The following is a 23,707-nucleotide window of genomic DNA, read 5'->3' as shown; positions in this document are numbered from 1 at the left end:
GTTGAAATTTGCAGCAATAATGTCATACTTCCATTCCTTTCTCTCCCCATCAATGATATCACGCACCAAATTTAGGCCCTCAACCCTTCGGGAAACAATAAATTTCCCCTGAGCATCTGCAACCCACGGATCAGAGTAAATATCGATCTTACTGCCATCACCAACTCGCCATATAAGCCCCTCCTTCACAAGTGCCTTGGCGCCCCAAATACTACGCCATGAAAAACTACCATTTAACCCCAACGAGGCATTCAAAAAATCACAATGTGGGTAGTACTTCCCTTTCATCACACGGCCAAATAAAGAGTCCGGAGCTGTGATAAGACGCCAAGCTTGCTTGCCAAGTAAAGCATCATTGAAGACAGTCATATCTTTAAATCCGAGTCCACCTAAACACTTTGGTTGACACAATCGATCCCAACTAAGCCAATGAACCTTACGGCGAAGATTCGTGTGCCCCCACCAAAATTTTGCAACCATGGATTTTATTTCATCAATCACAATTTTGGGAATTTTATAAACTCCTATAAGATAAGTAGGGATGGCTTGTATGACAGATTTTACCAACACTTCCTTTGCGGCCCTTGACATTAATTTCTCCTTCCACCCATTCAACTTCTTCCAGATTCTATCTTTCAATGCAGCAAAAACCATCTTTTTCGATCATCCCAAAATCGTAGGAATACCCAAGTACTTCTCATGCTCATTCACCAATCTCATTCCCAACAAGTCAATCAACTCTTCCTGCCTCGATTCACATACCCCTTTGCTAAAAGAGACCTCCGATTTATCATAATTAATTTTCTGCCCGGAAGCTGCTTCATATGTGTTGAGTATATCAACTATCTGTGAGCATTCCACTCGGTTGGCTCTAGCAAAAAGAAGACTATCGTCTGCAAAAAAGAGGTGAGAAATTTTCGGGCCATTCCTACTAGCACCCGCCCTGTGGACCTGTCTATGATCCGAAGCCTTTTTTTATCAAAGCAGAAAACGCATCCGCAATAATGATAAAAAGGTATGGAGAGAGGGGGTCCCCCTGTCTGAGGCCCCTTGAAGGAACAACATTACCACAAACACTACGATTGATGATAAAAGAATAAGAAACAGATGAAACACAGCTCATCACCACCTTTACCCAATGCTCGGCAAAACCCATTCGAATAAGCAATTTTTCCAGAAAAAACCACTCAACTCTATCGTAAGCCTTGCTCATGTCAAGCTTCATAGCAACCGTGCCCTTCCTACTCGTACTTCTCTTCTTCATAGTATGGAAAAGCTCCATGGCAATTAGAGCATTATCAGTAATCAATCTCCCCGGGACAAAAGCACTCTGATTATCTGATATAACCTTCAGAAGAATCTCCTTTAGGCGAATAACAATTACCTTAGAGGCAATTTTATAGATAACATTGCAAAGTGCAATTGGTCTGAACTCTGTCATAGAGGTGGGGGCCTTCACCTTAGGAATGAGGACAATGTTGGTGTTGTTCACAGACTTTGGGGACACCGATCCACTAAGGATTTGATTAACTCTCTCATAAACAGCACCACCAACCACATGCCAAAATTTTTGGTAAAATATGGCATGTAAACTATCGGGTCCCGCGGCCTTGCAATGATGCATAGAACAGACAGCAGCAAACACTTCCTCTTTAGAGCACGGTTTGAGCAAAAGCTCATTATCATGCGAGCTGATGCATGGGGAAACAGCCGCAAAGACTTTTTCACACTCCTCAAAGGATGGACCTGTAGAATCGAAAAGGTTAGTGTAAAAAAGCTCAACAATTTTCTCGATCTCCTCTTCATCCGTGCACCATTTCCCTGTAGTATCAAACAACCCTCTTATCTCATTACGGCTTCTTCTTTGTGATGGCTTGTGGTGGAAATATTTTGTGTTACGATCTCCATCCCTTATTTTAGACGCTCTTGATCTAAGGTACCAGTACGCCTCTTGCTTTTCAAAGAGATCATCCAACTTTTTCTACAACTCCAAGCAGCGCTCGATGTTTCCAGCAGACCTATCACCGTCTTCAGCTTCTTTCAAGTTCTTCTCAACCTCCTCAATTTTATTGTCAAGGTCTGTAAACTTGGTACCACTCCAGCGCTTCAGAGCATTCAGAGTGAGCTCAAGTTTAGCCTCTGTCAAAGCCCCAGCATTACCACTCCATGCTTCTTTAACTGCCTTCTCACATGATGCATCTAAGAGCCATGCTGTTTCGAACCTTAGAGATTTCTTCCCCTTTTTCTTTTTTTTTTTTGCACACTGCACCCTCAACAAAATCGGAGAATGGTCCGATTTAAATCTCACCAAATTTTCGACCTCTGCATCTGGAAACATAGTACGCCAAGAATCATTGCAACAAAATCGATCAAGGCGCTCACGTATGATGGTCTGCTCAGTGAGACCCCTTTCCCAAGTGAAAAGGTTACCAATACAACCAAGATCATGAAGATTACAGTCCCTAAGAGACTCTCTAAAGTCGGCAATAGCTCTCCTTTCGTTGTTTGCTCCACCCTCCTTTTCATCATAGCTCAAAATTTCTTTAAAATCCCCTCCCACAAGCAAAGGTCCAGAGAAATCATCACATAATAGACGAAGGAGCTGCCAAGTTTTTTGCTTATTTGCCGTTTTCGGCCATCCATATAAACCCACAAAATGCCACTTAGCACCATCAACATTAACAATGTCCCCACAAATGTGATTATTCGAAAGCGAGACTAAAATAAAATCCAACTTGTCTTTATTCCAATACAAACACAAACCCCCCGACAACACTATACTACGAACTCCAATAGCAGAATCAAAACCAAAACGGTTTTTTAAATTTTCGGACTCACCTTTATTGATTTTCGTCTCCGAAAAGTCCGGGGCAAATTTAAGGCACCACCTACGCAATGCATTAACTGATCAAGGTTTGCCCGCCCCTCGACAGTTCCAGCACACAAGATTCATTTCTCTTCGCGGGGTTGGTTTTGTCCAACACCCGCTACTTGGAGTATAAAGCCCTCCTTGCTTATGTGGTCCTGAGTTACATTCCCTTGCTTACCCTCCTGTCCTTCCTTACCAGCCATAGAGATAGCTTCTGAGCTCCCCAATTTTGTTCTTTTCCCCTCACCACCTAGAAAAATGTCCCCAGACTTAGTACTTAAGAAGTCTGCCCCCCTCTTTTTTCCTGACATCACTACACTGCCACTCTCCGAGGTATCCATAAAGTCCCCTGCTCCCTCTCCTCTGTCCCCATTTCCAACTCTCTTCCAGTATTTTTTCGCACCCCCATTCTCCCTCCCTTTCGTAATATTTCTAGCTTCACTCTCCTTCTCTTCTCCAACCCCACTCACCCCATCAGCACCACTAATTTTTGTTGGCTCCACCTTCCCTGTCTCATTCGAACTACTTAATGCCTCAGCCCTTAACACCACTTTGTTGCTTAACTCATCCACTACGGCTCTTAAAGATGCTTCTCTGGTCTTTAGGACAAGTGACATAATTCCAGGAGACGAGAAATTGAGTTTTCGAGCTGCACTAGGGGGTCCAAGTCTAATAGCACTTGGGTTGTTGTAAGATACTCTCTGAACTTGCTTGCGGTTAGCTAATGATTCCACCCACTCCCTTTCTTTCTCCTTGTCAACCATTGACACTCTTGCTTTTTGATGAGGGGAAGCTGCAAGAAAAGGGCCATATTGAAATACAAGCGCTTCTTCCCCCTCAACCTTCTCTTGCTCAAGACAATCTTTATCCAAGTGCCCCAATCTACCACAAAAGTAGCAAAAATCCCCCAAACGTTCATATTTAAAACCAATCCACTTGGTTGAAGTAGCATTGGTAGCCACCATAACACCACGCCGCAGAGGTTTAGTGACATCGATCATTACTTTCACTCTCATAAATTCCTCCCAGCCAATCGGGTCCGAGTCATCGAAATCCAAGAATTCTCCAATTGCATTCCCAACTTCTCTAGCAAAGGTAGCGTTTCGCCGTCCAAAAGGGACATCAAGAAATCGAATCCAAAAGAGTGACTTATCAAAATTAATGTCCGAGGGTTGTTCCTCTCCATCAATAGGTTTCAGCAGCAGCATCTGATTATCAAAAGACCAAGGTCTCCCTTCTAAGACTCTGTTCTTGTCTTCTTCATTGAAAAATTGAAAGACAAAAAGATTTGTCTCCACACTTCGAACCGCAACGTTGTCTTGCATTGTAAGGTTTATTTGTTAACATCTTCCCCACAAGGGAAAGGTCCAGTCGAATCTTATGATTATCATTAGTTATCCCCGCAGTTGATCCTCCAATCACCAAAGTTTCGTCCTCGGTAAGTTTCAATTTCTCCCAGTCACGCAGCAATTCGTTCGCCATAAGGAGAAGGTATCACACACACAAGGAATAAAGAACAATTCTAATCAAAATTCTGGGAAAATCGATGTCAATACAAGGAAAATCGCTGAAAAACTCGTCACAAAACCCTAACAGGGGAAACTCTCTCAAAACCCTACTCGAGGGACTTTACAGCTACTCTTAGCCATATTTGCACAGCAGGTGCTGTACTTTGTTATACGCCATTAAAACAAATCACTCTTTCTTAGAATCATGCCAAATTAATTGGGAAATATCCTAACATGATACTAAATTAAATTAGGCAAGAAAAAAAAATCAAGATAATTAATCTAAGGCTTAAGGACACAAGATACACAAGCTGCCATGACAGATTAATGAGTCAAAACACATGCTCGTATAAAAGGTAGAATTGCCTAAAAACATGGAATTTCACTAAGGTAGAAACTTATAATAATCCTAACATGATAATCTTGAAGATATATATTCAATTAACCTCAATAACAAGAGATAATCATGCCCTAAAATACTGCTACTCACACGTCCAAAACAGCACTAGCAGCACTACATTGGCTCACAATTTCGGTTGTTGGTGGCATTAAACACCTCCGAATTTTACCCATAATATATCAAATCGATCGTAAAACAATCCTCTACAATAATATGAAATAAAATAATTGAATTCATGACTCATTCATGACCAATAACGACCACAGAAACTGCAGACTTATACGCACATAATCAGATTACATAATCAGTTTTAAGTACCCCAAAAATCATCACAAAACTTAACATAATCATAACAAAATATCATACAGCTATTAAGGATTGATTGTAAGATAATTCAAACATGAAAAACATGATTCAAGCACCCAAAATAACCTTAATTGTACACGAAAATCTGACATACAAATCAAGAACGAAAAACAACAAATCAATCTAACCCTAACATGATTTCTACCTATCAATTCAACCCTAAAACCTTGCATTTCTAATCTAAGGGAAGAAAGGCTAGTTACCTTGATGTATAAGCCACCAAAACAAGAATAAAAGGACAGCACTACCAAGCACAAACAGCAGCAATAGCACGCACAAACACCCAACCAAGCAGCCCTCAAGAAGCCCTCAAAGTTCTTTGGTTTTGACACTTCGAAAGAGGAGGAAATTCGGCCACGAATTGGAGTTTGATTAAGCAGCAAATTAGGCTTAGATTCCCCCCTTGATTTTCCTTTGAACCTCACGAAAAAAGATGAAGGGAGAGAAGAGTATATGAAGCGTTTATTTGGTGAAGAAAAACTGATAAAGCTAGCATATAATGTACACGTAAAAAAAGGAAGGAGAAGTGGAGAAGTTGGGCAGCCATAATTAGGTGTTATTACCATTGATTAGGGTAAAATGATCAGCCACTAATCCCTCAAAGCTGCTGCGTAAATCAGCCTATAATGGGTTCAAATGAAGCTCACAAACAAGCTAAGCCTCATAATACTTCGGTTCAAGGCTCTTCTTTTTGGCTTCATTGAGTGATTACTTTAGGCTTAAGATTGGGTTTAAGAAAGCTAATAAACAAGCCTATCTTAATCTACTTAGTCACGAAATTGTTAAGGCGAAACTCGACTAATAAACAAAGTCTAGTATGCCCGAACTAGACTAGGAAAGAGATGTAACGAGAGGCAATTTTGAAAGTATGTTTTTTAAAAAAACAATAATATAGATTATATTATTGATACCTCAAAAATAATACAAATAGAAATTACAATAATAATAATGAAAACAATAATTTAAATCACAAAACAAAAATATATATAAAGTTCATATTTTACTGAAAATCAATATAAAGAGGCGATATGCGAAGACAATAATATTATTCATTTATAATGCCCTAATTTTTTTTTTTTTTTGAAATAATATAATGACCTAATTAATAAAAGGACATTATAATGAATTTTATAAATATAAATCAAAGAATAGTTTGTAAACAATATCAATTCGATAATCAAGTTGACGGAATCACCCAATACCATTTTACTTATAGATATTAATACAATTGAACGTAAAACGTCTTAAAAACCCTAAAATCATTTTATACATATAGAATTGACACTGTAGTCAAGGAATCACCCATGATGACCTATATCAATTTTAATAGGTTAAATATCTGAATTGACACTTAAACATAAGGAATCACCCTTTAAAGCTAATCTCAATTCAGACAAGTCAAATACAATTTGAAATGATTAAAACTCAAATATACAACATAATACCTTTCAAACATTTTGTTAAAATATTATAATTAGGGTCTTAAAAGCTTGCGATGACCCTTAAATCAAATAACGATTTTAATAATTAAATTAGCATTTTAATTTAGCAAAATAAAGTTTCAAACTAGAAATTAGGTTTAATAAGTTGAAATGCACACAAAATAGTGGTTGAAAAATACGAGGCGTTACAGAAACATCATAGGAACAGCAACAACAGCAGCAGCAGATATAGGACAACAGGAATGAAAAGCAAACGGAACTAAATGAACCACAAGCGAAGGGGAAAACATAAGACGCACAACCACAAAGAATAAATTCCCCCAAGCTAGAAATGAGCTACCCCTCCAAGCTAAAACCTAACAGTAAGGCATACAAGACTAAGCAAGTAAATCAAGCATAGGGAGGGTAGCCAAGAAGGTTCACTCGGCACAGTGGTCGGGGGTAGAACTAGAACTCCCCCCACCAATGCTATAGACAACACTACGAACCACATCTTCAGCAATCTGGGGACTCTTCCCCTTGGTCCTACTCTCTCTCCTATGAAAGTCTAACACAAAGAAATGTGTCCAATCATCTAGAACAGGAGGACCCGAATTTCCTCGCCTCCCATCGGTTTCGGGTGTGGGAAAAGGGTTAGGGTTACCCGGTTCATAAGCCCAATCACAACCCCCCGATCTCTTATAGTCATAATCTCCTCAGGTGGTCCCCCGGATGGCACTAGATGACACATGAGGTCCCTCCTAATAGGGGTAACAAAGTCGAGGACCTACGGCCTTATCAAAAGGCTTCCATTGGGGAATTGGTCCCTCCTGGACCGGCAAATAGTGATAGTTCAAATATGATTCGATCTCACCTCTAGAAACATGTAAATCATATACCCTCCTATCATGATAATCATACCCCCAACAAAATCATTACCCAAAGAAGGGGAAGACAGAGCAAGGGTAAGAGCATCAATCTTATCATGCAAGCTAGTCAAATCAAGAGTAGAAGTAGAGGGAGAAGAAGGAGAGCTAAAAGTACCTCCCCGAGAGCTCGGGGGAACACGATGCTTCGGACGAGGAAAAGGAATAGGGACCCTTCGGAGAGAGCAGTCAATGGCCATCTTGCTCGGCCTCAAAGGCAAATCCGAATCCAAATCTCTCACCATAGCCTTGGGGTGACTGATGAGTGGCATTTATGCCACGATTAAGGTTCATTTTAATGGTCATTTTCCTACATTTGCGGCTTGTTTGCATCCTTTTCCTTGTACTTAGTCCCCATTTCCTTTATTCATCTTCTATCCCAGATTTTTCCCTTTTTCCTACTCTTTACTTTAGTTTTTATGCCTCTGCTTTGTAGGAACCACCAGGGTCTTCAAGAGGAGGAAGCTAAGCTCAAGGGAAGCTATGGGAAGCAAGGTCCAAGAGAGGTTGGACCGAACAACCTGAAGGTGTGGCCGAACCATGGTGTGGCTGAACCTGCTTCATGGTTCGGCCGAACAGGTCTGGCAGTAGCAGGGAGTAATTTGGCAATTTTGCAGGAGTGGTCGAACCCCAGGAGTTCGACCAGACCGGGATCAAGGAGGTTCGACCGAACCTACCCTTGATTCGGTCGAACCTACCCTTTGGTTCGGCCGAACCTACCCAGTGTTCGGTCGGACCACTCCTCTTTTTTAGCTGATTTGTACGGGCTATATAAGTCCCATTTTAGGACGATTTGATGTAATTAGATTAACTTAGTTTTAATTCTCTGCACATGTTTTGCTTAATCTAGAGAGAGAAACATCATTAGTTTTCATTTGGTAGAGAGAGAAAGTTTGGATTTCTTCATTGATGAACTTAGATTTTGAAGAATAAGCTTGTTCAATCTTTTTTAGATCTTCAACTTCAATTAATGAGCAACCTCTTACTCTTTCTCTTTACCTTTGCATTTAATTTTACTTGTTTAATTTGATTTTCCTTGCTTGCTTATTAATCATGTTGATGCTTTGTTGCTTTGATGATTGATATTGTTTTCAACATGATTTGTGAGTAGTCACCTAGCCAAGGGTGTGGGGATGGTGTAGTTGCTAATTGTTCATTCTTATAATGTTGGGGTTATGTTTATGGTGATTAAATTCTTTGCATGCTTGATATTCTTTAATCTTCTTGCAAGTGCACATTGTTAGTTGATTAAAGGTGAATCTTTGCTAACAAGGAACGGAAGTTGACTGAGTTGAGATTCATTACTATCGATAGTTCTTTGATTGCACCTTCTAATATATGGTTCTAGTGTGGAAACATAAAGGCTATGTTAGGAGAAACCGATTAACCCCGGAAGGCGGTTAGATTGGGCCTTACTTCGATATTCATGCATGTTTAGTTTACCATTGATTTGCTTCTGTGTTATTGCATGATCAAGCGACCTCTACATCTACCCATTCCCTTGGTGCCGAGTTATATTGATTTTAATCCATTTCGTTCTTAGTTTTATCTCCTAGTTATTCACATTTCTTGTTTCGAGATAGCTTAGACTCTAAGTAATGAATGCGGTGTTTATGCATTTCTCCCTGTGGTTCGACCCCTCTACTTGCTCTGTACTCGTAATAGGTTGAGTCGAGTGTTATAAATTGTATTTGACTTAGGTGTAGTTGTTTGACGACGCAATTACTACCCTGTCAGTGAGGAATGAGACACCAATCCGTCGTACGGCAAACCTTCCAAACAAACAAATCTTTCTTGTTTGTGCACTCCAAAAATCTTTGATTAATCAAGGCATATATGCTTAGGAGATGTGAAGGGGTCTTCTCCCTCTTGTCTTGAATACGATCAATGGACTTAATCATTGGCCCATACTTCTTATCAAGTGAGAGCACAAGAATGGTGATCATCCAGCCAACTTGAATTCTACCCGAGAGGAAAATCCCATCACGAATATCGATAAATCGATCGAGCAAATGCGAGGCAAAATCTATGACCTCAACTTCATCATCCCAAGGCTTATCCGCCAACCAAAGCCAACTTAACTCTTCACGGGATATGGCCAAGGGATTCCTTAGAAAAAAAAAGCATATGTGAGGGTACGGCTAAAATACCGCATAGCCGCGTGAATAATAGAGGCCGACTTGGAGTATTGCGACCTATAAGACTCCTCATTAGCAATGTGAGCCCACCAATCTTCCTTACAATATTTGTTATCCCTTTGCAAAGTGTCGAAGGCCGGATAAATGTATGGTGCTCCACCCAAAGGCTCGGGAAATTGGAATGCCTCATTGAAATAAGATAGTGGTATCGTGTGGTCATTGTTGAAGACTTGGAAAGATAGTGTTGGAGGAGAATCATCATCATCCTCATCTCCATGAACTTCAAAAGAAGCGAGGAACTCGAAAGTGAGACGAGCAAAGGTCGGAGCATTAAGATCAATGAAGGCCTCAAGCCCTAGATTCCTAGCCAACATTCTCATGTCCTCATCAATACCAAGCAAGGTTGTTGCTTCCCTATCAAGAATCTTGTGGAGTAAAGCCTCCTAGACGATAAGTTTTAAAACTTATCCCAATGCTCTTTCTTGGTGGATTCAATGCCATAAGTTTCCTTAATGATGGATGGAGGTGCAACCACTTCTATAAGACTAGAATATTTTGCCCGTTTAGCACGACGAATAGGCACCATCTACATACCACAATCAAGAGAAAGGTTCAAAACAAGGGAAAATGAAGTGCAAATACAAAGCATGATAATGGCAAATCTCATAAGGTAAAAAATAACCAAGAGAATAAGCAAGGATTCACACTCAAGTGAAAAATGCATATAGAAAATCACAATTATTGACCATAATCATGCATAGTAAGCAACATCATTACACATGACCATCCAAACCCTTATGAACATCATTATCACCAACACTTCAATACCAAATAACAAATCCAACAAAGGTAGTGCCAAAGTATTCAATAAACTCAAGTAAAATCAACACCACAAGTCAAATAATCATCAACAAATCATCAATATCACAATCAACATATATTGAAGCAAGTCGTAAGCAACATGGGTATGCAAATAAGAGTAGTACCAAACCAAATCAAATCTCCATGAATAATAAAGGTAGAAAATTTATCACAAGAATGAAGAAATCATACCTTCAATTGATAAGAAATCACAAGAAAATTAAACAATGAGCACTACTACTCACTAACAATCCCAATTGCAAACCACAAAACTTCAATCAAAGAGTGCCCAAAAATCTCAATTTAGGAGAGAGAAATTTACCTTGGAAGTGCTAAAATTGAGATTAGGAGTAATAATAAACTAGAAGATTATGTAATTTGATGAAATTTTAATGTTTAAATGATGAGGGAGATGAATATTATACTTGACCAAAAACCAAAAGAAGCATGAGTTAGAAAATGAAGTAGGAGAGAAATTAAAAAGGAGGTCGGCTAGGGGCTTAAGAATAGCTCAACCAACAGCTGCGCGGCCGCACCTAGGCGAGGCGCGCCCGCACCATGGGGGTGCGCGCCCGCACCTCCATGGGTTTGAATTTCTCTTACTTCTTCGGTGCACACAATGGTGGGTACACAATGATGATGGTGATAAACACCAATATAGGCAGTAGCAAAACCTCATTTTAGTGGGTTCAAAACAAGAATTTCATGAACCCACCAAAAGAACCCACCAAGCTCCATACTTACACAAATTTTCAACTCATGAACTTGGACATTTCTACCTCAAAATTGGCACCAAAATTGTTGGATATCAAATCAAATTCACCTACAAAACAAAAAAAAAAACATGATTAAACGAGGATACAATCATCAAAGCAAAAAGAAAATTCAAAGAAAAAACGAGAAAAGGTTAGAAACTCGGGCTGCCTCCCGGTAAGCGCTTGTTTAAAGTCATTAGCTTGACATTCTCCACCCTTTAAGGTGGATCATAGAGAGTCATATCATGAATGACTCCAACAAAAACTCTATCATAATAGCGCTTAAACCTATGTCCGTTGACCTTGAAAGTCCTTGAGAGGTCCAAAGGAGAAATTTCAATAGCATCATTTGGAAAGACCCTTTGAACTACAAATGGACTGGTCCAACGGGACATCAACTTTCTGGGAAAGAGTCTCATTCTTGAATTGTAAAGGAGCACCTTATCTCCGGGATTCAACTCCCTCTTCTCAATGAGCTTGTCAAGCACCTCCTTGGCTCTAGCTTTATACAAACTAGCACAATCATAGGCATCCAAGCGAAGCTCTTCCAATTCATGAAGGTCTAGCCAACGTTGTTCCCCCGCACTTGCCAAATCAAAATTAATCTTCTTTATAGCCCAATGAGTGCGGTGCTCAAGCTCCACCGAGATGGCAAGATTTTTTTCCATAAACTAATCGGTAAGGAGTGGTACAAATAAGAGTTTTGAAAGCCGTTCTATATGCCCACAAGGCATCATCAAGCTTGTTTGACAAATCCTTCCTATTCCTTGCAACCGTCTTCTCAAGTATCAACTTAATTTGACGATTGGACACCTCTACTTGCCCACTAGTTTGAGGATGGTAAGGAAGCCCAAAGCGTTGGTTTACCCCATGTTTCTTAAACATTTTACGGAAAGCATAATGCACGAAGTGAGAGCCATTGTCACTTATAACCGCCTTGGGAATGCCAAACCTTGGGTAAATCATCTTTTTGAACAACTTCATTACCACTTTATGGTCGTTTGTTGGAGAAGCAATGGCTTCAACCCATTTTGAAACATAATCAACGGCAAAAAGAATATATTGATTCCCAAACGAAGAAGGAAAAGGACCCATAAAATCTATACCCCAAACATCAAAAATTTCCAACTCAAGAATGGGTTGTTGGGGCATCTCATTTCTCCTTGAAATGTTCTCAGTCCTTTGGCATCAATCACAACTCTTGACAAATTCCCAAACGTTCTTAAATAGGTTTGGCCACCATAGGCCACATTGAAGCACCTTAGAAGTCGTTCTAGAAACACCCATATGACCACCACTAGGATCCGAGTGGCACATCTTCAACACACTTGGTATTTCTTCATTAGGCGCACATCGGCGCAACAAACCATCCACACCTCTCTTGTACAAAATCTGCTCATCCCAAACATAGTGCCTAGCTTCTCTCTTGAGCTTCTTCCTTTGATTCTAAGAAAAAGGAGGAAACTCCCCACAAGCAAGGAAATTGACCAAGTCGGCAAACCATGGGAGCTCCTTCACATTGATAGCATACAAAGAATTATCCAACATACTATCCACCAATAGGGGACCCATCATCTTAAACTTGAAAATCCTTAAGTCTAGATAAATGATCCGCAACCATATTTTCTGCACCTTTCTTTTCTCGAATTTCAAGATCAAAAGATTGGAGTTCAAGAACCCAACGAATCAACCTTGGCTTGGATTCCTTTTTCCCAAAGAGATATTTCAAAGCCGCATGATCGGTAAAAACAATAGTCTTGGACCCCGACAAATAACAACGGAACTTTTCAAAGGAATGAACGATTACCAAGAACTCTTTTCCGTTGTTGTATAATTCCTTTGAGCACTATTAAGGGTCTTCGACATATAGTAGATGACATGGAGCTTCTTATCAATCCATTGACCTAACACACCCTCAATAGCCGTGTCACTAGCATCACACATAAGCTCGAAAGGCAAATCCCACCTAGGGGCTTGGACAATGGGAGTGGAAGTCAAAGCTTTCTTTAATTTGTTGAAAGCCTCCAAACAATTGTCATCAAACACAAAATCAACATCTTTTTGGAGAAGATCATTAAGAGGCTTAGCAATGAGAGAAAAGTCTTTGATAAACCTTCTATGAAACCCGGGATGGCCTAAAAACGATCACACTCCTTTCACATTAACCGAAGGTGACAATTTCTCTATCACCTCAATCTTGGCCTTATCAACTTCTATACCTTTATGAGAGATTTTGTGTCCAAGCACAACTCCTTCCTCCACCATGAAGTGGCATTTTTCCCAATTCAACACTAGGTTCACTTTCTCAAGCATTTTCCAAGATTCACAAGGCAATCCTCAAACGAGACTCCTCCTACAGAAAAATCGTCCATAAAAACCTCAATTTCTTCCTCCAACATATCTCCAAAAATGCTCATCATGCATCTTTGGAAAGTTGCGGGAGCATTGCACAAACAAAAAGGCATTCTTCTATATGCAAAGGTCCCATAGGGGCATGTGAACGTTGTCTTTTCTTGATCGTTGGGGTGGATTGGGATTTGGAAAAATCCCGAATACCCATCAAGGAAACAATAGAACTTGTCCCTTGTTAGTCTTTCAAGCATTTGATCAATGAATGGGAGTAGAAAGTGATCCTTCTTGGTTGATGTATTTAGACGCCTATAGTCTATACACATCCGCCAACCGGTAACCGTCCTAGTCGGAATGAGCTCTCCTTTCTCATTCTTGACTACAGTCATACCCCCCTTCTTTGGAACGACATGAATGGGAGAGACCCACATAGAGATCGAGGTGGGGAATATGATCCACGCATCCAATAGCTTAGTGATCTCTTTCTTCACTACTTTCCCCATTTGGGGATGTAGCTTACGTTGTCGTTCGATAGAGAGAAGGGTGCCTTCCTCAAGCGTTATATGATGCGTACACAAAGTGGGGCTTATATCCTTGATATCATCAATGGTATAGCCCAAAGCACCTTGGTGCTTTCTCAAAACATCACATAGCGCTTGAGCTTGGCTCTTACTCAAGGATGCACTAACAATAACGAGATAAGTAGAATTTGGGCCTAAGAATTAATACCTAAGGTGTGATGGTAGAGGTTTGAGCTCTACCATAGGAACACCTTTACCTTCCTTGGCCGAGGCCACTTGCAAAGCATCTTGACTTGAGATCAGCATGCAAATTTGCTCATCACTTCCTTCCATGCTTCCATAAAGCAAGTCTTCATACAATTGCACTTCCTTGCTTGGAGTACCTATCTTTTCTCTGTTCAACAAAACACACTCAAGAGGATAATTAAATGTGAGCAAGTGCTCATGCATGGATTGCACAATATTATCAAGAACTTCAACTCTCATGCAATTTTCAAAAGAAGAAGAGGGATATTTCATGCCTTCGTTCAAATCAAACTCAACTACCTCCTCTCCTATCTTAAAAGATATCTTAGCACTCTTGACATCAATCATAGCCCCCGATGTAGCAAGGAATGGTCTACCTAAGATGATAGGGATAGTAGCATCTTCATCCATATCCAACACTACAAAATCCACTGGAATGACAAATTTCCCAACCCTCAAGGGAACATCTTCTACCTTACCCTTTGGGATCTTAATTGACCTATCGGCTAATTGCAATGTGATCTTGGAAGGTAAAAGTTCCCCTAGCTCAAGTCTTTGCTAGACCAAATATGGCATAAGGCTAACACTAGCTCCTAAGTCACATAAGGCATTATCAATTTGAATCTTATTAATAGCACAAGGGATAGAGAAGTTTCCGGGATACTTCAACTTAGGTGGCATCTTATTCATTATGATCGCACTACAATTCTCGGTTAGGCTAACTATTTCCGTCATATCACATGTCCTCTTTCGTCTCAAAATCTCTTTAAGGAACTTAGCATAAATTGGCATTTGTTCTACAACATCGGTGAAAGGAAGAGTAAGATGAAGTTTCTTAAGCATCTCTATGAATTTCCCAAATTACTCATCCAATTTGTGCCTATTATACTTTTGGGGATAAGGGAGCTTGGGCTTGTAAAGTTCTTTCTCTTTCTCTTTCTCTTTCACTCTTTCTACTTGTTCCTCATCAACTTTCTCACTTAAGGGACTCTCTTCTCCCTCAATCTCAATCGGGCTCTTGCTAGTACTCTCTCTAGCATCACTCTTCTTAGGTGCTCCACTCTCAAGGACCCTACCACTCCTAGTAATAAATGCATCCATAGGGTTCTTAGAATCTAAGCTTGGTGAAGTACGTTAAAGAAGAGGAATTCGTAAATTCCTTAAACTCATTAGCTAATTGAGAAAGTTGGTTACCTAACTCTTTATTACAAGTCAACATGTCATTGAACTTCTCATCATTCACTGCCATATAGCTTTCTATCAATTTGGCTTGTTTCTCAATAACTCCTTCCAAGAAATTGGAATCATCACTTGGGCTTTGAGTATTTGGAATGAAACCAAGTGGGGAACCTCTTTGAACGTTAGGTTGAAAATATCCCCTACTTTGATTATTCCAATTACCCCTAGCTTGATTTTGGCCACGATGTTGACTTTGGTTACCATAACCATGGTTATGATCCCCATGCCTTCGGCCATGACTTTGACCATTATAACCATGGTTGTTATTGTTGGGGTTTGGTGAGTCCGACTCACCGCGGAAACAACCCCGACCCAAGGAACCACTCGTAATTAATAAAACCATAAAGCATAAATAATCACAAGAAAAGGAAGAACGAATCATACCCTTGAAGCGAGCTTCGCCCTCACAAAACGGGCTCTTACTTGAAAGCCTTGAGCACCGCAAATGCCGTGCCTCCAACGGTATCCACCCACAGAGGACGAACACGACTTTTTAGGTCCGCTACCTTGGAGTTAGCAAGGTCCGACCAAAACCCAAGAGTTAATGGAGTTTAAGAGTTATCCCAAAAATATTGAATGCTCTTTCTAACTCCCACTCAAGCACTTTACTCCAAATCCCAAGGTTGGTATTTATAGAGGAAAGTATGAGTGGGAATTTATATCCCATCAATGTGGGATCATGAAATTCCACAAATTAATTAAAGCTAAACTAAATTAAAATTGCAAACTAATAATAAATCTACAAGTGGCATTACCATGTGAAATGGGTTGGTGAGGACCACATGGAGAGTAGGGGACCATACTTTCTACCCACTCAATACTCTCCTTGTGCCACATATCCACACCCACTTGCTCCCATATTCCCCAAGCTTCCCATAGTGACCGGCCCTATGGCCCAAGCGAAGAGCCCAGCCACGAGCCCAGCCCGTACCCAGCCCCGCACCAAATTGCGGGCTACTGCTGTGCGCGCAAGCCACGCACTTGGTGCGGGCTTGCTGCTGCTGTGCGGCTGCTAGTGCTGCAGTGCTACCACGCCTAGCTGCGGCAGCTAGCTGCTGCACGAACTACGTGCTGCGGCTGCTAGCTGCTGCTGTGCGTGGCTGCTAGCACGCACCTAGCCAACCATGCTAGGCTCGACTTGGTGCTTGCTAGCCACCTATGCTAGGATATTTTTGCCCCTAGCATTCGGATGCTCGGGGCATTCCGATGCTAGGGGTATACTGGGAATGTGGTCGATTTATTATTATTTTTGCGCGTCTCGTCTTTTTATTATTTTTTACTCGACTTCCGACGATCGGTTTCGACGGTCCAAGCTCGAATTACCGACGTTTAAATATTTAACAATCGGGCGACGAATTAATTTCTTCCGAATTAATTCGTCGAGTCGGTTCGTATATTTTGCTTGGGTGTGACCCGAAGGGTTCAGTCAAGATTAAGATGTAATATTAATTATATTAATATTACTGATCGGAAGCGGCCTCCACCCAGGCATTCCGATCACTTGACCTTGCTAAATATACTAGCTTCCTAATAATTCTGAACCCGCTATCAGAATAATACATTTGTTCGAAGGACACCATTCCTTTCAATCTCTCACTTGTCCTTCTGGACAAGTGTGCATTTAGTGTATAGCCCCTTTCCTATGTCTCTTCATGTCTCTTCATGAAATACAGAGTAAGATTACTCGTCATCTCTATTACGTCCAGAAGTGTTTCTCGAAATCCGAGTTTAACTGTCAAGAAGCAGATGATTTCTAAAATCCATCTGAGCACGGCCATGCATTTTCACAGTCTCGCTCATCGAGAGGCCTTGTAAACAACAAGACATGTTCCCTATTGTTAGAAGGGGGACATTTCCAGTCTTGTAATGTAGCTTTGATGTGTGTCATAAATGGCACACATTTGATGAGCATTTAGGTCCTTTTTGTCCTCTTTTCATTGCTTTCTTGCTCAATAAATGCTCGGTTTTATGCTTTTTCTCTCTATTCTACCTTTGTTCTCTTATTTTACTGCTTTTGAGCATTTCTATGGTTTTCTAGTATTTTCTCTTTTATTTCTTTTATTTTCGTTATTTTAGTTGTTTTCTCTTTATTTTAGATTTTATAGATTTAGTTTTATTTTATTTTAGTTTATTTGATTTTATTTTTATTTCATTTTCTTTTCTTTATTTTATTTTCATTTTATTTTATTTTCTTTCTTTTGTTATTTTCATTTTCATTTTATTTCTTTTACTTTTATTTGTCGGTTTTCATTTTATTTTACTTTATTTTTATTTCTCGGTTTTTTCTGTGTTGTAGGTGTTTGTCCCAATGTCCAACTTGGTGATAGCTACTGCATTCCTTTGTCTTCATCACCATCATGGTGGTGATGGTGATGGTGAACTCAGCAACCAGAAGCTACTCCTCCAACTCCCTTGTTCCCGCCACTTCTTCCAGCAAACAACATCAATTTCCACCTGCCATCACCACACGCACTTCACCCCACAACACACCAGCCACCGCCACCAATTTCAACCACCAATTCACCATCTCCCCTGCTCCAACTTCCAACTGCAAAAACCACAGCAACCCACGCAACCCAGCTGCTGCCACAAGCCCCCGCAACATCACGCGCACCTCTCCCTCACCTCGCAAACACCAGTAAACAACCACCAACACGCACCTCCAAACCTCCCACCAAATCAACCACCTGCTGCCCCTTTAATCCGCCACCATCAACCAGCTATCTTCACCAATAATTCCCGCAACCACCACGCAACACAAACACCACCAACAATCACAATTAACTTCCCCTTTCAGCCACCTATTGCGCCAACAACTCCAGCCACTCCACGCAGCCACCGCAGCCCTGTTCCACCAACCACCAATTCAAGCAACAACAGCAGCAATAATTCCAGCCATTCCCGCAACCAATTGCGCCATCCTCGAAGCAATTCCCAGCCGCAGCAAACGCTTACCTCACCTGCGCAACCGCCGCTGCTCCGCCTTCAATTCGAACCTCAGCAGGTGCGGCCGCACTCGCAGCCCCTGCGGCCGCACACAGCTGGGTCTCCATTTGTGCGTGGCAAATTGTTGGCCGTTGATTGATGATGATGATGGTTGTGATGAAGGTTGATTGATGATGATGAGTTTCGTGAGACGGTGAGAAGCAGGGGATCATTTCCCCTTGAATGTTGCAGCAACCGTTTTCTTTTCCTTTTCATTTCTTTTAATTTTAGCTTTCCTTTTTATTTATTTTATTTTTCTTTTCCATTTTCTTTTATTATTTTATTTTAATTTCTTTTCTTTTCTTTTCCTTTTCCTTTTATTTTCTATTTTATTTCTTTTCTCTATTCTTTGTATTTATAAATACCCATTTTTGGGTAGAGAGAGAATTTAATTAGACACAATTAGAGACAAGTAGATTTTTAGATCATTTTTTCCTAGCTTAGTTGAGAGCTTCTCTCTCTAGTTTAGGGTTAATTTTAGGAGTAGATTTAGAGAGAGAAAGTGAGGAATTTCAATGGTGATTGAGAGATTGAAGATTCAAATGTGACAATTGTATTGGAGATCTACTCTATTATCAATGAGCATTTCTAAACTCTATCTCATTTATTGCTTTGTTTAATATTCATTGTTTTGATTGTTGATTTTGATTGGGTTTTATGAATTGATGATTGATTTTGGTTATTCATATTTGTATTGGTAGAATTGATGATCATGTTTGAGTAGTTGTTTAGTTAGGGATTTGGTGAAGCTTATGATGTAATGAATTGATGTAAATTGGGGATAATTGATGGAGTTGATGATGTGATTAAACTTGGTTGATTGATCATGTGCATGTGTGTGATTAATTAGAGAGTAGCTAACTTTGATTATTGCACTAGATTGCATTGTAAGTTCACATTGATACGGACCATTGATTTGTGGCTTGCATTTACACGATTGAGGTGTCTTGTGATGTTTCCTAGCTAGAGTTTATCGTAGTTGACGCTAGTTAGACCTCTAGGAGAATAGCTTGACATGCTCTTTTGTTTGCATGACTGATTTTCCCTCACATTGCTTGACTTAGTCGACTTTCCGTTCCAATTTGCATCGTTCATTGCCATTATTTGCGGATCCTAATCCCTAGCTCTTATATTTGTTTGGTTTCTTTGTTTTAGTAGTTGTTAGAGTCACCTTTTATCTCTTGTCTTCGACCTAGCTTAGGCATATAATTGGAAGCACTTAGGCATTACCGTTCCTTTGGGTTCGACCCTTGACTTACCTCTATACTTGTATTTAGGTTTGTTGAGTGTTTATAAATTTTATTTGGCTTAGGGAGAATTAGCCCAACGACCTAGTTTTCCCCACGTAAAAATGGCGCCGTTGCCGGGGAACGGTGTCTATGTTTGACTGTTTTTGATTGCTTGAGTCTAGGTCTTTGTTTATAGTTTTCTTTTATTTGATTTCTTTTGTTTGCTTTATATTAAATGGCATGTCTATCTTTTCCTCAATTTGACAATGAGCCTTTTTGTGAATATTTCTATAGACTAGAGGGATTTCTTGATTGTAATTGTAGTAGCCTTTGGGAGGCTTGTGAGATTTGTTATTTTGGTTTGAATGAGAAAACTAGGGAAAAAGTTGAATGCATGCACAATGGTGAATTTAGAGCATTGTCAATTGATGATGTTTGGGATTTTTATGTTTGGTTTGCTAGGGATGCCTATAATAGGGATAACCATGTTCCTAATTTTGATGTGCAATGTCTTGATTCTTCTAATGTTAGCATAATTTCCCATGATTTGTCACATAATCCCATTAGTGAACCTAGAACACATGATTTCAATTCTATTTCCCCTTTTGTTCATGATAATGGAGTACATGCTCAAGTTGATGCTAATGGTGTGTTTCAATATTCTTCATTATTTACCATGCCTTCTTGTGATGTGATTCGTTCCCTTGATAATGAATCTCATGTTCTTGATTTTGCCCCCACCCCCCAATGTGATGTACATGCTCATGATTTCAATGTTGATTCTTCCAATCTTGGTTGTACTTCTTCTTCTTTTGTTAAACCTCAATCTCCTACATCCTTTGAATCTCTTATTGCTACCTTGGAAACTTAAATTAGGCATGTTGAGCTTCGTGATGATCTTGGGCCTACAAAAGAGTCGACTCTTAATTGTTTAAGAAGTCAATTGGAGATGATGAAAAAGAATGAGGAGCGTCTTGAGGAGGGAAGAAGGAGAAATGAAGAGCTAGGAAGCCAATTGTCATCTTTGATGCTTATGTGTGAAAGTTACAAACCCAATGTGTGTGTTGAGGATGATGATGGTGATTTTGAGCAACCAAGAGTGTGTGAGGATACCTTTGGTGAGCATATGAGTGATGATGATGGAGTTGAGAGAGAAGAGAGTGTTGAATTTGAAATTCCCAACCCTCCCACCCATTGTGATGAGTCTCAAGTGTGTGAATGTGACTCTTCTATCCATGAGTATTTGGACTCGTTTGAGGTTATGTCAAATGTGTTTATTGAGTGCATAAGGAATAGCCATAACCTTTTAAACAAGTTGATTAAGAAAGCTTCATGGGAGAGAGATGATTTTGAGTTATATTTGCCTCCATTCATGCATGGTTTTGAGACTTTAGGCTTTAAGGAATTTGAGGGAGCTATTGTTCATGAAGGTAGTGGAGGAGATTATGTGGTTCCTCTTGGGAGTTGGATGTTTGAGGGAGATGGTGATCATGAGTGTTCTTCTTTTGAGGATTCTATGATTGATTTTCATGCCCTTATTGGCGATGTGAGACCTTGTGTTGAGGGAGTCGCGAACCCTTTACCTATTTCTCATACCCCTTTCTCTCAAAAGTTTGACCACATCCCCTATTGCCCTATTTTTCTCCCTTCCTTTGTTGGTAGGCCTATTGGGGACCCTTTTGTCTATGAAGATTTGCTTGTGGCTAGTTTGTCTCAAATTGAGGAAGAGGGTGATGTTGCCACCCAAAAATATTTTAGTGAGGAGGATTTGCCTTTTTCTTTTTCTTTTCCCCCTTCTTCTTCTTATTTTCTTGTTTTTCCTTTTGATCCTTCTTCTTCTTTCTTTTGGCACCTCCCTTCTCACTTGCGTGCAATGATCTTGTTGCACGTTTTCCTTCCGTCATTTGCCTACCTTCTATCATATGAAATGTGTAGTAGTGCATTTGACAAGCTCTTGAGATCGTTGCAATATCATTTTACTAGAGCGGTCAAGCTTGGACCTTAAGCAAGCCTTTCTCGGGAAGTAACCCCGTGTTTTAGATTAGATTTTCCTTTTCTTTTTAGAATAGATTTTCTCTCATGGAAATTTTTGTGTGCCTTTTGCTAGGTACATGACTTGATATACTTTGGTGCTTCGATTTGGATCAAGAATCAAGGAAGGTTGACTCCTATCTTTGCGAGCATAAGGAGACAAGGTTTAATTCTTGAGAAATTAGCTTTGAAAGGTTTAAATTGGGTCATTTGCGGGTATTTACACCCACCTAATATCCGGTAATATCTTTCCTTGATCTTTCTCTAGTGGATGATGCTATATTGGACATATGTTGGTTTGTTGGATTAATCTCCTTGTTTTCCCCTCCCATGGATTATATGATTTATGTTTGAGTGTATTGTCTCATTCAAGCTTGGGGGAGGGTATTCTATCATGTTTGGTGGGATGTTCATCCTCATGTGTTATGTACCTTTGTATATGCTTTTCCATGTTTCTTATATTTTGAAAAAACTCCAAAAAGATTTTTGTTTCTATCAAGGCAAATTTGCAATGTGTTTTGTTTTGTTCTTGCTTTGGACATAATAACATTTGGACTTGTATACTTGAATGCCTTTCTTCCTAAATGGTAACGGTGTGCACGGTTTGAGAGTACGCTTGGTTGATTCTAGGATAAAGCATGCAAAAGTAGTTGGTTAGAACTTGTGGGAACATGAAGCCGGATTCTACTTGTTTGTGGCATGTTTGGTAGTTGCTTCCTATAGTCGATTGACACCAATAGTGAGTTTTTGCTACATCCATGTGAGTTCTTTGTTTTTCAAGCCTTCTACCTATATTTGCATGAGCGGCATGGATCCTTGACTTCTTGCAAACCTAATCTTGAAACTTGACTCATAGATCTTAAATCCGGGACCGAACCATTTAGGAAGGACAAAGGCACCTTTTTCGGGGTGGTATTTTTCTATTTTTAGGATAGTTTTATTCATTTTCTTTATTTTTGGGTTTACATTTGCCTTCTTGCAACCATTTGAGCCTTATACCTTCTTTTCAAGCCACATCTTTAGATCTTTGGCCTTTTGTTTCATTTTCTTTCTTTTCTTGGTTTTTGTGAAGCAATTGATCATTCTTGATGGAGTTTGTGGTGGAGAAGTTGAAATGTTTGGTTCTTATGAAAGCAAGTTTGTGTTTTATCTTCTTTATGAATAATGGCAAATGAGTTTGAGTAAAAGCCGTCCTACATTACAAAAGGCATGGACAAATAAGTGCAAAATCGAAAAAGCCGTCCATAGTTAAAAGAGGCGAGGACAAAGCACTAAGAAAAAAGAAAAAAAAAAGTGAAAAATGAAAAATTCAAAAATATTTTGATGTGAGTTTTCTCCCTTTTTGAGCATTGAGGACAATGCTCCATTTAAGCTTGGGGGGAAGCGTTCTCATGCTTTTTGTGTATATGTTTGTGGTTTATAGCTTTGAATAAGCTTGGGGGTGTTAGTTTGTTTTTGTTTGGTGACAACTTAGTCTTGGTGTAAAGATATGCGCAATCTTTGCTTCACTATTAGGAAAACCACCAAATTTTAAATTTTTAGCCTACCTTCACCCTTTTGCCTTAACGTTACAACCTTGGGGAAAGACCTTTTGACCTAAGTGGTTGAGTCATTTATCGGTGGAGAGGAATGTGAGTTTTAGGAATAGGGAGAGGGAATGCAAAAGTCAAGATGTCGAGTAGCCTAAAAATTCTCTTTTTCCGGTTCCTTCGTGGAATCATTGGGATGCTCATTAGAGGTCGATTTGAAGCTATTAGGAAGAACGCGGTAAGATCGTTTGGGATGAAAGTGGATTGTGAAAGCTAGTTCCTATGCTTAGCATATTTATGTTTCAATTAACCTTAGGTATCTTGGAACGTGCAC

At 39.8% G+C, this 23,707-nt stretch overlaps 1 protein-coding gene across 1 annotated transcript; it reads right to left on the bottom strand.

The window, feature by feature from the left end:
- Positions 1–955: 955 nt before the first annotated feature.
- LOC145594182 (uncharacterized) lies at positions 956–4,194 on the bottom strand. The gene is made up of 3 exons (XM_081650516.1): positions 3,048–4,194; positions 2,026–2,718; positions 956–1,746 (listed from the first exon to the last, which is right to left on the bottom strand). Exons 1-3 carry the CDS (start codon positions 4,192–4,194, stop codon positions 956–958), a joined length of 2,631 nt encoding a protein of 876 aa, XP_081506642.1.
- Between the last annotated feature and the right edge of the window lie 19,513 nt (positions 4,195–23,707).

The sequence above is a fragment of the Chenopodium album genome, chromosome 19 (assembly GCF_948465745.1).
Source record: "Chenopodium album chromosome 19, dcCheAlbu1.1, whole genome shotgun sequence".
NCBI lineage: Eukaryota > Viridiplantae > Streptophyta > Magnoliopsida > Caryophyllales > Amaranthaceae > Chenopodium > Chenopodium album.
This window is presented reverse-complemented; position numbering and strand designations above follow the sequence as displayed.

Excerpts from the sequence above, each read along its gene's own strand:
- LOC145594182 (XM_081650516.1), bottom strand. The coding sequence starts at position 4,194 with ATGCAAGACAACGTTGCGGTTCGAAGTGTGGAGACAAATCTTTTTGTC. Across the intron at positions 2,719-3,047 it reads TGGTAAGGAAGGACAGGAGG|TCTCGCTTTCGAATAATCAC; the intron begins GTAAGCAAGGGA and ends ATTTTATTTTAG. Across the intron at positions 1,747-2,025 it reads CTTGAAAGAAGCTGAAGACG|GTCCATCCTTTGAGGAGTGT; the intron begins GTGATAGGTCTG and ends TCGATTCTACAG.